This window comes from Malaclemys terrapin, chromosome 25, assembly GCF_027887155.1.
Source record: "Malaclemys terrapin pileata isolate rMalTer1 chromosome 25, rMalTer1.hap1, whole genome shotgun sequence".
NCBI lineage: Eukaryota > Metazoa > Chordata > Testudines > Emydidae > Malaclemys > Malaclemys terrapin.
Window position 1 is genome coordinate 4,557,111 of NC_071529.1, and position 13,436 is coordinate 4,570,546.

General features: G+C 65.5%; 1 protein-coding gene across 1 annotated transcript in view; it reads left to right on the forward strand.

The window, feature by feature from the left end:
• Nucleotides 1–13,436, forward strand: part of SMARCD2 (SWI/SNF related, matrix associated, actin dependent regulator of chromatin, subfamily d, member 2) — a 54,969-nt gene that overhangs the window by 40,307 nt on the left and 1,226 nt on the right. Inside the window, exons 10-12 of the mRNA XM_054014308.1 lie at nucleotides 10,308–10,443; nucleotides 12,173–12,295; nucleotides 12,607–12,708. Coding sequence (XP_053870283.1) covers nucleotides 10,308–10,443; nucleotides 12,173–12,295; nucleotides 12,607–12,708 — 361 coding nt within the window. The remainder of the gene's footprint in view (nucleotides 1–10,307; nucleotides 10,444–12,172; nucleotides 12,296–12,606; nucleotides 12,709–13,436) is intronic.

The window sequence follows — 13,436 nt, forward strand, 5'->3', positions numbered from 1 at the left end:
GGTTGGGGGAGGGATGGGCAGGACTGGCTGGCTCTGGAGCGGGAGATGGGAACGGATGGGCTGTGTACGCGGGGTTGGGGGATGAGTAGGACTGGCTGGCTCTGGAGCGGGAGATGGGAACGGATGGGCTGTGTACGCGGGGTTGGGGGGGGTGGACAGGAGTGGCTGGCTCTGGAGCGGGAGATGGGAACGGATGGGCTGTGTACGCGGGGTTGCGGGGGATGGGCAGGACTGGCTGGCTCTGGAGCGGGAGATGGGAACGGATGGGCTGTGTACGCGGGGTTGGGGGGATGGGCAGGACTGGCTGGCTCTGGAGCGGGAGATGGGAACGGATGGGCTGTGTACGCGGGGTTGGGGGGATGGGCAGGACTGGCTGGCTCTGGAGCGGGAGATGGGAACGGATGGGCTGTGTACGCGGGGTTGGGGGGTGGGCAGGACTGGCTGGCTCTGGAGCGAGAGATGGGAACGGATGGGCTGTGTACGCGGGGTTGGGGGGTGGGCAGGACTGGCTGGCTCTGGAGCGAGAGATGGGAACGGATGGGCTGTGTACGCGGGGTTGGGGGATGAGCAGGACTGGCTGGCTCTGGAGCGGGAGATGGGAACGGATGGGCTGTGTACGCGGGGTTGGGGGATGAGCAGGACTGGCTGGCTCTGGAGCGGGAGATGGGAACGGATGGGCTGTGTACGTGGGGTTGGGGGGTGGGCAGGACTGGCTGGCTCTGGAGCGAGAGATGGGAAAGGATGGGCTGTGTACGTGGGGTTGGGGGGGTGGCAGGACTGGCTGGCTCTGGAGTGGGAGATGGGAACGGATGGGCTGTGTACGTGGGGTTGGGGGGGTGGGCAGGACTGGCTGGCTCTGGAGTGGGAGATGGGAACGGATGGGCTGTGTACGCAGGGTTGGGGGGGATGGGCAGGAATGGCTGGCTCTGGAGCGAGAGATGGGAACGGATGGGCTGTGTACGTGGGGTTGTGGGGGATGAGCAGGACTGGCTGGCTCTGGAGGGGAGATGGGAACGGATGGGGTGTGTACGCGGGGTTGGGGGGATGGGCAGGACTGGCTGGCTCTGGAGCGGGAGATGGGAACGGATGGGCTGTGTACACGTGGTTGGGGGATGGGCAGGAGTGGCTGGCTCTGGAGCGAGAGATGGGAACGGATGGGCTGTGTACGCGGGGTTGGGGGGATGGGCAGGAGTGGCTGGCTCTGGAGCGGGCGATGGGAACGGATGGGCTGTGTACGCGGGGTGGGGGAGGGATGGGCAGGACTGGCTGGCTCTGGAGTGGGAGATGGGAACGGATGGGCTGTGTACGCGGGGTTGGGGGGGATGGGCAGGACTGGCTGGCTCTGGAGTGGCAGATGGAACGGATGGGCTGTGTACGCGGGGTTGGGGGATGAGCAGGAGTGGCTGGCTCTGGAGTGGGAGATGGGAACGGATCGGCTGTGTACGCAGGGTTGTGGGGGGATGAGCAGGAGTGGCTGGCTCTGGAGTGGGAGATGGGAACGGATGGGCTGTGTACGCGGGGTTGGGGGAGGGGTGGGCAGGACTGGCTGGCTCTGGAGCGGGAGATGGGAACGGATGGGCTGTGTACGCGGGGTTGTGGGGGGTGGGCAGGACTGGCTGGCTCCGGAGCGGGAGATGGGAACGGATGGGCTGTGTACGCGGGGTTGGGAGGGATGGGCAGGACTGGCTGGCTCTGGAGCGGGAGATGGGAACGGATGGGCTGTGTACGCGGGGTTGGGGGGGATGGGCAGGACTGGCTGGCTCTGGAGTGGGAGATGGGAACGGATGGGCTGTGTACGCGGGGTTGGGGGAAGGATGGGCAGGACTGGCTGGCTCTGGAGTGGGAGATAGGAACGGATGGGCTGTGTACGCGGGGTTGGGGGAGGGGTGGGCAGGACTGGCTGGCTCTGGAGCGGGAGATGGGAACGGATGGGCTGTGTACGCGGGGTTGGGGGATGGGCAGGAGTGGCTGGCTCTGGAGCGAGAGATGGGAACGGATGGGCTGTGTTCGCGGGGTTGGGCGGGGTGGGCAGGACTGGCTGGCTCTGGAGCGAGAGATGGGAACGGATGGGCTGTGTACGTGGGGTTGGAGGGGATGGGCAGGACTGGCTGGCTCTGGAGTGGAAGATGGGAACGGATGGGCTGTGTACGTGGGGTTGTGGGGGATGGGCAGGACTGGTTGGCTCTGGAGCGAGAGATGGGAACGGATGGGCTGTGTACGCGGGGTTGGAGGGGATGGGCAGGACTGGCTGGCTCTGGAGCGAGAGATGGGAACGGATGGGCTGTGTTCGTGGGGTTGGGGGGGGTGGGCAGGACTGGCTGGCTCTGGAGCGGGAGATGGGAACGGATGGGCTGTGTACGCGGGGTTGGGGGGGGTGGGCAGGACTGGCTGGCTCTGGAGCGGGAGATGGGAACGGATGGGCTGTGTACGTGGGGTTGGGGGGGATGGGCAGGACTGGCTGCCTCTGGAGCGGGAGATGGGAACGGATGGGCTGTGTACGCGGGGTTGTGGGGGGTGGGCAGGACTGGCTGGCTCTGGAGCGGGAGATGGGAACGGATGGGCTGTGTACGCGGGGTTGTGGGGGGTGGGCAGGACTGGCTGGCTCTGGAGCGAGAGATGGGAACGGATGGGCTGTGTACGCGGGGTTGTGGGGGGTGGGCAGGACTGGCTGGCTCTGGAGTGGGAGATGGGAACGGATGGGCTGTGTACGCGGGGTTGGGGGATGAGCAGGACTGGCTGGCTCTGGAGCGGGAGATGGGAACGGATGGGCTGTGTACGCGGGGTTGGGGGATGAGCAGGACTGGCTGGCTCTGGAGCGGGAGATGGGAACGGATGGGCTGTGTATGTAGGGTTGGGGGGTGGGCAGGACTGGCTGGCTCTGGAGCGAGAGATGGGAACGGATGGGCTGTGTACGTGGGGTTGGGGGGGTGGGCAGGACTGGCTGGCTCTGGAGTGGGAGATGGGAACGGATGGGCTGTGTACGTGGGGTTGGGGGGGTGGGCAGGACTGGCTGGCTCTGGAGTGGGAGATGGGAACGGATGGGCTGTGTACGTGGGGTTGGGGGGGATGGGCAGGACTGGCTGGCTCTGGAGCGAGAGATGGGAACGGATGGGCTGCGTACGTGGGGTTGTGGGGGATGAGCAGGACTGGCTGGCTCTGGAGGGGAGATGGGAACGGATGGGCTGTGTTCGCGGGGTTGGGCGGGGTGGGCAGGACTGGCTGGCTCTGGAGCGAGAGATGGGAACGGATGGGCTGTGTACGTGGGGTTGGGAGGGATGGGCAGGACTGGCTGGCTCTGGAGCGGGAGATGGGAACGGATGGGCTGTGTACGCGGGGTTGGGGGGGATGGGCAGGACTGGCTGGCTCTGGAGCGGGAGATGGGAACGGATGGTCTGTGTACGCGGGGTTGGGGGGGATGGGCAGGACTGGCTGGCTCTGGAGTGGGAGATGGGAACGGATGGGCTGTGTACGCGGGGTTGGGGGAGGGATGGGCAGGACTGGCTGGCTCTGGAGTGGGAGATGGGAACGGATGGGCTGTGTACGCGGGGTTGGGGGAGGGGTGGGCAGGACTGGCTGGCTCTGGAGCGAGAGATGGGAACGGATGGGCTGTGTACGCGGGGTTGGGGGAGGGGTGGGCAGGACTGGCTGGCTCTGGAGCGGGAGATGGGAACGGATGGGCTGTGTACGCGGGGTTGGGGGGGATGGGCAGGACTGGCTGGCTCTGGAGTGGGAGATGGGAACGGATGGGCTGTGTACGCGGGGTTGGGGGAGGGATGGGCAGGACTGGCTGGCTCTGGAGTGGGAGATGGGAACGGATGGGCTGTGTACGCGGGGTTGGGGGAGGGGTGGGCAGGACTGGCTGGCTCTGGAGCGAGAGATGGGAACGGATGGGCTGTGTACGCGGGGTTGGGGGAGGGGTGGGCAGGACTGGCTGGCTCTGGAGCGGGAGATGGGAACGGATGGGCTGTGTACGCGGGGTTGGGGGATGGGCAGGAGTGGCTGGCTCTGGAGCGAGAGATGGGAACGGATGGGCTGTGTACGCGGGGTTGGGGGGTGGGCAGGACTGGCTGGCTCTGGAGTGGGAGATGGGAACGGATGGGCTGTGTTCGCGGGGTTGGGCGGGGTGGGCAGGACTGGCTGGCTCTGGAGCGAGAGATGGGAACGGATGGGCTGTGTACGTGGGGTTGGAGGGGATGGGCAGGACTGGCTGGCTCTGGAGTGGAAGATGGGAACGGATGGGCTGTGTACGTGGGGTTGTGGGGGATGGGCAGGACTGGCTGGCTCTGGAGCGAGAGATGGGAACGGATGGGCTGTGTACGCGGGGTTGGAGGGGATGGGCAGGACTGGCTGGCTCTGGAGCGAGAGATGGGAACGGATGGGCTGTGTTCGCGGGGTTGGGGGGGGTGGGCAGGACTGGCTGGCTCTGGAGCGGGAGATGCGAACGGATGGGCTGTGTACGCGGGGTTGGGGGGGGTGGGCAGGACTGGCTGGCTCTGGAGCGGGAGATGGGAACGGATGGGCTGTGTACGTGGGGTTGGGGGGGATGGGCAGGACTGGCTGGCTCTGGAGCGGGAGATGGGAACGGATGGGCTGTGTACACGGGGTTGGGGGATGGGCAGGACTGGCTGGCTCTGGAGCGGGAGATGGGAACGCATGGGCTGTGTACGCGGGGTTGGGGGGGTGGGCAGGACTGGCTGGCTCTGGAGTGGGAGATGGGAACGGGTGTGCTGTGTACGTGGGGTTGGGGGGGTGGGCAGGACTGGCTGGCTCTGGAGGGGAGATGGGAATGGATGGGCTGTGTACGCGGGGTTGTGGGCGGTGGGCAGGACTGGCTGGCTCTGGAGTGGGAGATGGGAACGGATGGGCTCTGTACGCGGGGTTGGGGTATGAGCAGGACTGGCTGGCTCTGGAGCGGGACATGGGAACTGATGGGCTGTGTACGCGGGGTTCGGGGGGATGGGCAGGACTGGCTGGCTCTGGAGCGAGAGATGGGAACGGATGGGCTGTGTACGCGGGGTTGGGGGAGGGGTGGGCAGGAGTGGCTGGCTCTGGAGCGGGAGATGGGAACGGATGGGCTGTGTACGCGGGGTTGGGGGGTGGGCAGGACTGGCTGGCTCTGGAGCGAGAGATGGGAACGGATGGGCTGTGTACGTGGGGTTGGGGGATGAGCAGGACTGGCTGGCTCTGGAGCGGGAGATGGGAACGGATGGGCTGTGTACGCGGGATTCGGGGGGATGGGCAGGACTGGCTGCCTCTGGAGCGAGAGATGGGAACGGATGGGCTGTGTACGCGGGGTTGTGGGGGGTGGGCAGGACTGGCTGGCTCTGGAGCGAGAGATGGGAACGGATGGGCTGTGTACGCGGGGTTGTGGGGGGTGGGCAGGACTGGCTGGCTCTGGAGTGGGAGATGGGAACGGATGGGCTGTGTACGCGGGGTTGGGGGATGAGCAGGACTGGCTGGCTCTGGAGCGGGAGATGGGAATGGATGGGCTGTGTACGCGGGGGTGGGGGATGAGCAGGACTGGCTGGCTCTGGAGCGGGAGATGGGAACGGATGGGCTGTGTATGTGGGGTTGGGGGGTGGGCAGGACTGGCTGGCTCTGGAGCGAGAGATGGGAACGGATGGGCTGTGTACGTGGGGTTGGGGGGGTGGGCAGGACTGGCTGGCTCTGGAGTGGGAGATGGGAACGGATGGGCTGTGTACGTGGGGTTGGGGGGGTGGGCAGGACTGGCTGGCTCTGGAGTGGGAGATGGGAACGGATGGGCTGTGTACGTGGGGTTGGGGGGGATGGGCAGGACTGGCTGGCTCTGGAGCGAGAGATGGGAACGGATGGGCTGTGTACGTGGGGTTGTGGGGGATGAGCAGGACTGGCTGGCTCTGGAGGGGAGATGGGAACGGATGGGCTGTGTTCGCGGGGTTGGGCGGGGTGGGCAGGACTGGCTGGTTCTGGAGCGAGAGATGGGAACGGATGGGCTGTGTACGTGGGGTTGGGAGGGATGGGCAGGACTGGCTGGCTCTGGAGCGGGAGATGGGAACGGATGGGCTGTGTACGCGGGGTTGGGGGAGGGATGGGCAGGACTGGCTGGCTCTGGAGTGGGAGATGGGAACGGATGGGCTGTGTACGCGGGGTTGGGGGAGGGGTGGGCAGGACTGGCTGGCTCTGGAGCGAGAGATGGGAACGGATGGGCTGTGTACGCGGGGTTGGGGGAGGGGTGGGCAGGACTGGCTGGCTCTGGAGCGGGAGATGGGAACGGATGGGCTGTGTACGCGGGGTTGGGGGATGGGCAGGAGTGGCTGGCTCTGGAGCGAGAGATGGGAACGGATGGGCTGTGTACGCAGGGTTGGGGGGTGGGCAGGACTGGCTGGCTCTGGAGCGAGAGATGGGAACGGATGGGCTGTGTACGCGGGGTTGGGGGAGGGGTGGGCAGGAGTGGCTGGCTCTGGAGCGGGAGATGGGAACGGATGGGCTGTGTACGCGGGGTTGGGGGAGGGATGGGCAGGACTGGCTGGCTCTGGAGCGGGAGATGGGAACGGATGGGCTGTGTACGCGGGGTTGGGGGATGAGCAGGACTGGCTGGCTCTGGAGCGGGATATGGGAACAGATGGGCTGTGTATGTGGGGTTGGGAGGGATGGGCAGGACTGGCTGGCTCTGGAGCGGGAGATGGGAACGGATGGGCTGTGTACGCGGGGTTGGGAGGGATGGGCAGGACTGGCTGGCTCTGGAGCGAGAGATGGGAACGGATGGGCTGTGTACGCGGGGTTGGGGGAGGGGTGGGCAGGACTGGCTGGCTCTGGAGCGAGAGATGGGAACGGATGGGCTGTGTACGCGGGGTTGTGGGGGGTGGGCAGGACTGGCTGGCTCTGGAGCGGGAGATGGGAACGAATGGGCTGTGTACGCGGGGTTGGGGGGGATGGGCAGGACTGGCTGGCTCTGGAGCGAGAGATGGGAACGGATGGGCTGTGTACGCGGAGTTGGGGGGGATGGGCAGGACTGGCTGACTCTGGAGGGGAGATGGGAACGGATGGGCTGTGTACGCGGGGTTGGGGGGATGGGCAGGACTGGCTGGCTCTGGAGCGGGAGATGGGAACGGATGGGCTGTGTACACGGGGTTGGGGGATGGGCAGGAGTGGCTGGCTCTGGAGCGAGAGATGGGAACGGATGGGCTGTGTACGCGGGGTTGGGGGGATGGGCAGGAGTGGCTGGCTCTGGAGCGGGCGATGGGAACGGATGGGCTGTGTACGCGGGGTTGGGGGAGGGATGGGCAGGACTGGCTGGCTCTGGAGTGGGAGATGGGAACGGATGGGCTGTGTACGCGGGGTTGGGGGGGATGGGCAGGACTGGCTGGCTCTGGAGTGGCAGATGGAACGGATGGGCTGTGTACGCGGGGTTGGGGGATGAGCAGGAGTGGCTGGCTCTGGAGTGGGAGATGGGAACGGATGGGCTGTGTACGCGGGGTTGTGGGGGGATGAGCAGGAGTGGCTGGCTCTGGAGTGGGAGATGGGAACGGATGGGCTGTGTACGCGGGGTTGGGGGAGGGGTGGGCAGGACTGGCTGGCTCTGGAGCGGGAGATGGGAACGGATGGGCTGTGTACGCGGGGTTGTGGGGGGTGGGCAGGACTGGCTGGCTCTGGAGCGGGAGATGGGAACGGATGGGCTGTGTACGTGGGGTTGGGAGGGATGGGCAGGACTGGCTGGCTCTGGAGCGGGCGATGGGAACGGATGGGCTGTGTACGTGGGGTTGGGAGGGATGGGCAGGACTGGCTGGCTCTGGAGCGGGAGATGGGAACGGATGGTCTGTGTACGCGGGGTTGGGAGGGATGGGCAGGACTGGCTGGCTGTGGAGCGAGAGATGGGAACGGATGGGCTGTGTACGCGGGGTTGGGGGAGGGGTGGGCAGGACTGGCTGGCTCTGGAGCGAGAGATGGGAACGGATGGGCTGTGTACGCGGGGTTGTGGGGGGTGGGCAGGACTGGCTGGCTCTGGAGCGGGAGATGGGAACGAATGGGCTGTGTACGCGGGGTTGGGGGGGATGGGCAGGACTGGCTGGCTCTGGAGCGAGAGATGGGAACGGATGGGCTGTGTACGCGGAGTTGGGGGGGATGGGCAGGACTGGCTGGCTCTGGAGGGGAGATGGGAACGGATGGGCTGTGTACGCGGGGTTGGGGGGTGGGCAGGACTGGCTGGCTCTGGAGGGGAGATGGGAACGGATGGGCTGTGTACGCGGGGTTGGGGGGATGGGCAGGACTGGCTGGCTCTGGAGCGGGAGATGGGAACGGATGGGCTGTGTACACGGGGTTGGGGGATGGGCAGGAGTGGCTGGCTCTGGAGCGGGCGATGGGAACGGATGGGCTGTGTACGCGGGGTTGGGGGAGGGATGGGCAGGACTGGCTGGCTCTGGAGTGGGAGATGGGAACGGATGGGCTGTGTACGCGGGGTTGGGGGGGATGGGCAGGACTGGCTGGCTCTGGAGTGGCAGATGGAACGGATGGGCTGTGTACGCGGGGTTGGGGGATGAGCAGGAGTGGCTGGCTCTGGAGTGGGAGATGGGAACGGATGGGCTGTGTACGCGGGGTTGTGGGGGGATGAGCAGGAGTGGCTGGCTCTGGAGTGGGAGATGGGAACGGATGGGCTGTGTACGCGGGGTTGGGGGAGGGGTGGGCAGGACTGGCTGGCTCTGGAGTGGGAGATGGGAACGGATGGGCTGTGTACGCGGGGTTGTGGGGGGTGGGCAGGACTGGCTGGCTCTGGAGCGGGAGATGGGAACGGATGGGCTGTGTATGTGGGGTTGGGGGGGATGGGCAGGACTGGCTGGCTCTGGAGCGAGAGATGGGAACGGATGGGCTGTGTACGCGGGGTTGGGGGATGAGTAGGACTGGCTGGCTCTGGAGCGGGAAATGGGAACGGATGGGCTGTGTACGTGGGGTTGGGGGATGGGCAGGACTGGCTGGCTCTGGAGTGGGAGATGGGAACGGATGGGCTGTGTACGCGGGGTTGGGAGGGATGGGCAGGACTGGCTGGCTGTGGAGCGAGAGATGGGAACGGATGGGCTGTGTACGCGGGGTTGGGGGAGGGGTGGGCAGGACTGGCTGGCTCTGGAGCGAGAGATGGGAACGGATGGGCTGTGTACGCGGGGTTGTGGGGGGTGGGCAGGACTGGCTGGCTCTGGAGCGGGAGATGGGAACGAATGGGCTGTGTACGCGGGGTTGGGGGGGATGGGCAGGACTGGCTGGCTCTGGAGCGAGAGATGGGAACGGATGGGCTGTGTACGCGGAGTTGGGGGGGATGGGCAGGACTGGCTGGCTCTGGAGGGGAGATGGGAACGGATGGGCTGTGTACGCGGGGTTGGGGGGTGGGCAGGACTGGCTGGCTCTGGAGGGGAGATGGGAACGGATGGGCTGTGTACGCGGGGTTGGGGGGATGGGCAGGACTGGCTGGCTCTGGAGCGGGAGATGGGAACGGATGGGCTGTGTACACGGGGTTGGGGGATGGGCAGGAGTGGCTGGCTCTGGAGCGGGCGATGGGAACGGATGGGCTGTGTACGCGGGGTTGGGGGAGGGATGGGCAGGACTGGCTGGCTCTGGAGTGGGAGATGGGAACGGATGGGCTGTGTACGCGGGGTTGGGGGGGATGGGCAGGACTGGCTGGCTCTGGAGTGGCAGATGGAACGGATGGGCTGTGTACGCGGGGTTGGGGGATGAGCAGGAGTGGCTGGCTCTGGAGTGGGAGATGGGAACGGATGGGCTGTGTACGCGGGGTTGTGGGGGGATGAGCAGGAGTGGCTGGCTCTGGAGTGGGAGATGGGAACGGATGGGCTGTGTACGCGGGGTTGGGGGAGGGGTGGGCAGGACTGGCTGGCTCTGGAGTGGGAGATGGGAACGGATGGGCTGTGTACGCGGGGTTGTGGGGGGTGGGCAGGACTGGCTGGCTCTGGAGCGGGAGATGGGAACGGATGGGCTGTGTATGTGGGGTTGGGGGGGATGGGCAGGACTGGCTGGCTCTGGAGCGAGAGATGGGAACGGATGGGCTGTGTACGCGGGGTTGGGGGATGAGTAGGACTGGCTGGCTCTGGAGCGGGAGATGGGAACGGATGGCATCGGCTGGAGGAGGTCAGGGGATGGGGCCAGAGCACCGGTTCCAGCCTGGCCCCAGGGTGTGGTGACCTCTGTGCAGCTCATTCTGTTTCTTGACAGGCTGGTTTTGTGGGGGGTGGGGCTGCATGTGACCATGTCTCCAGCTGGGGGACTGGCTGCTGTTTGCAAAGTGCCAGGTGTGGGCCCTAACCGCCATCCTCCCCTCCCCCCCCCAGCGTGGATCCCAACGACCAGAAGAAGACAGCCTGCTACGACATTGATGTCGAGGTGGATGACCCCCTGAAAGCTCAGATGAGCAACTTCCTGGCCTCCACCACCAACCAGCAGGAAATCGCCTCCCTGGATACCAAGGTTTGGGGCGGCCCAGTCCTTGGCCCGTCTGTAGAGAGCAGGAGTCCTGCTGTGGCGAGTGGCGGAGTTGAGGCTGTGAATGGCTGGGGTCCTGGCTTGCTGCAGGGTGGCCAGTCAGTGCAGAAGGCTCCATGTCCCAGAGCGCAATGCAGCATGCAGCCCCCAGGCCTGCTGGCAGCTCGCCCCCAGCCCAGGCAGGGAGATGCTAATGGGGTGCCCAATGGATGGGGGTTGGGGGCTGCTTGGGAGCAGGGACCAGGCAGCCGGAGGGAGCCGTTAAAAATTCTTTCTTGTCTGCTCTCCCCATGCTTCCAGTTCGACAGGCCTGAGCTCTCTATTGCCAGTGGGGGCTGGGGCATGTCTGCATCGTGGGGTGAGCCCATCAGCTGGGGGTGTCTGCAGCAGCGAGAGAGTCCCCAGGGCGGACATGGAGCTACCCACCTGGAGGGCGGAAGGGCTGCGAAGGGGAGAACTGGTATCAGGCTGTCAGCAGACTCAGGCAGATGTTGCTGCACCAGTCACCCCGATTCATGTTTTCAAGCTTCCCCCTCCCCCATATGGGTTAGATCCCTGTTGTTTGAGTAACGGCTGAGATCCCGGCTCTGGGCAAGGCCTGCACAGCACCTGAGTCTTGGGCGGGAATCTGCCGCTTCTAGCTTGGAGCTATGCACTGCACTGGGCCCCTCGGTGTGCCAAGCCATTGGGCTGCAGCTGGCCACCGAGGGGAGCAGGAAATGGGCCCCTGGTCGGATTCACTGCACCATCTGAGCTGCGTGCCAGGCCAGCAGACAGGGAGCAGGGCACTTGGGCCGCAGGCCAGCAGCCTCTCACCGAGCGAGTGAGCGAGATTCAGTCCCGGTGCGGGCTCCCCTGACCCTCCTCCTTTCCCGTTGTCATGCTGTGCTCCGCAGGCTGGCCTAGCCAGCCCTGCCCTGGGAGTCCAGAGCCGCTTGCCCGGGGTCCGGCCATGCAGGGTAGGATTAAGGAAGGAGTCGGGGCTGGGAACTGGAATCCCTGGTGCTAGCTGCCAGGGGAGAGTCTAACCCCTAGAACAGTGGTTCCCAAACTGGGGTTTGCGAACCCCTGGGGGTTCGCAGAACGTTACAGGGGGTTCGCCAGAAAAATTTCACTAATGGCGGACAGAGGCTAATGGCATTGGAGACAGCAGGTGGGACCCGGTTGCAGGGCAGACACCCGAGCCCCAGGGAGAGCGGGGCTGGGCAGTTGAGGCTGGCAGCCCGAGCCCTGCCCCCATCAGCCTGAACCCCAGCCCAAGCCCCAGGAAGAGCGGGGTCCGGCAGTTGGGCATCCATCACACTGAGGAAATTTAAACGTAAATCCCTGGAAATATTCATTTTTAGGAGGGGGTTCACGAGATTTCACAATTTAGTGAAAGGGGGTTGTGGGCTGTTAAAGTTTGGGAACCACTGCCCTAGAAGATGGGGGAGGAGGCTCCCTCTGTGTCCGACGGTAGGCTGGGGGGCGGGTTAACCCCTCTGCACCTCAGCTCCAGGGACTTGGGCCTGGCTTTATGCTGCGCTGCTACCCCATGTGTTCCTGAGCCTTGGCACCAGGAGGGAGAGGGCTACGCTCATTTCTTGCTGAGCCTTCCTTGGGTCCCTGCCCAGCCTCTCCCCCGTGCTTGGAGCCTTTTACAGACAATTGCAAGCAAAACGGCCAAGCCAGCCCTGTCCCGGCTGGGTCCGTCTCACCCGCTTTCTCTTGCTAGATCCACGAGACCATTGAGTCCATCAACCAGCTGAAGACACAGCGAGATTTCATGCTGAGCTTCAGCAACAACCCGCAGGACTTCATTCAGGAATGGATCAAATCCCAGAGGAGGGACCTCAAGGTACAGCTGGGGCCCCACTGGAGAGCCGAGTTGCTGCTGAACAGGGGCTGGGGCCTGGCATTACCGTGCAGGGTAATGCAGTAACAGCCCCCTGCAGCATGGGGCCCACGCTGCCCAGTGCAGTAGCCAGCCCAGCAGCCATGGGGTGTCTCCCCCCGGATGCGCGCCCTGCCCTGCGGGACGTGCGATCGTGCTGGCAGGGGTGGGGTGTCCGGGAAGCCTGCTGTGGGCCCTGGGATGGCAGCAGCTGCCCATGAGCCCAGCAGTCTGCATCCCACTGACTATCTCCTCCTCCCCATGCTGTGATGCAGATCATAACAGACGTGATTGGGAACCCCGAGGAGGAGAGACGAGCAGACTTCTACCATCAGCCTTGGGCGCAGGAGGCTGCGGGGAGGCACATCTTTGCCAAGGTGGGGATTCTTGCCACGCGGACTAGGCTCCTTGGGTTGGCCCCTTAGATCTTCCCAGTGAATGCCAGAGGGGTGGGCAGAGCCCCAGGTTCCGGTCACTCTGCCCTTTTTCCTGTGAGCCCGGGGTTCAAACCTGTCCCACCCTGGAGCCGAGCCAGGTCTGGGACGTCCAGCTGGGAACTGGGCGGTTTCTGAAGGATCAGTGCTCAGCCCCTCCCATTTCCCCCACCCCCCAGAGCTCTGTCCCTGCCCTTCTCGAGCAGGCTGCTTCCCAGCCAGCAGTGAACCTGACAAGACCCTGGTCAGTTTCACTGGGCGGGCATGACAGTGACCCAGCCCTGTGGGTTTCACTCTCAGCTGCCTAGGGAGGCGGCAGGTACTGGAGTCCTCCCCCTGAGGAAGGACTCAAGGGTGGAGAGCTCTGGGAGGTCTGGATTAGGTAGGATCTGCCCCACAGCATGCTGTGGGAATGGCCTGAATCCAGGGCCAGAGCAGTGAGCATGGGTGGGGGGGCTTCAGGCCTGCTGTCTAAAATCCTGAGCAGTCAGGGAACGTACCTCCCCCTTCCCAGCACCGGAGCCTCGGCTTGGTGCTGCGGTTCTTGAGTGGCGGCTGAGCTCAGGTTCCTGCTTCCATGCCAGTGAGACCCTCAGAAGTGGAGAATGCCCCGGAGGGGCAAGAGAGCCTGTGCCCATCCAATGCTCCCCCAGCCAGCCCTGCTCTTCTCC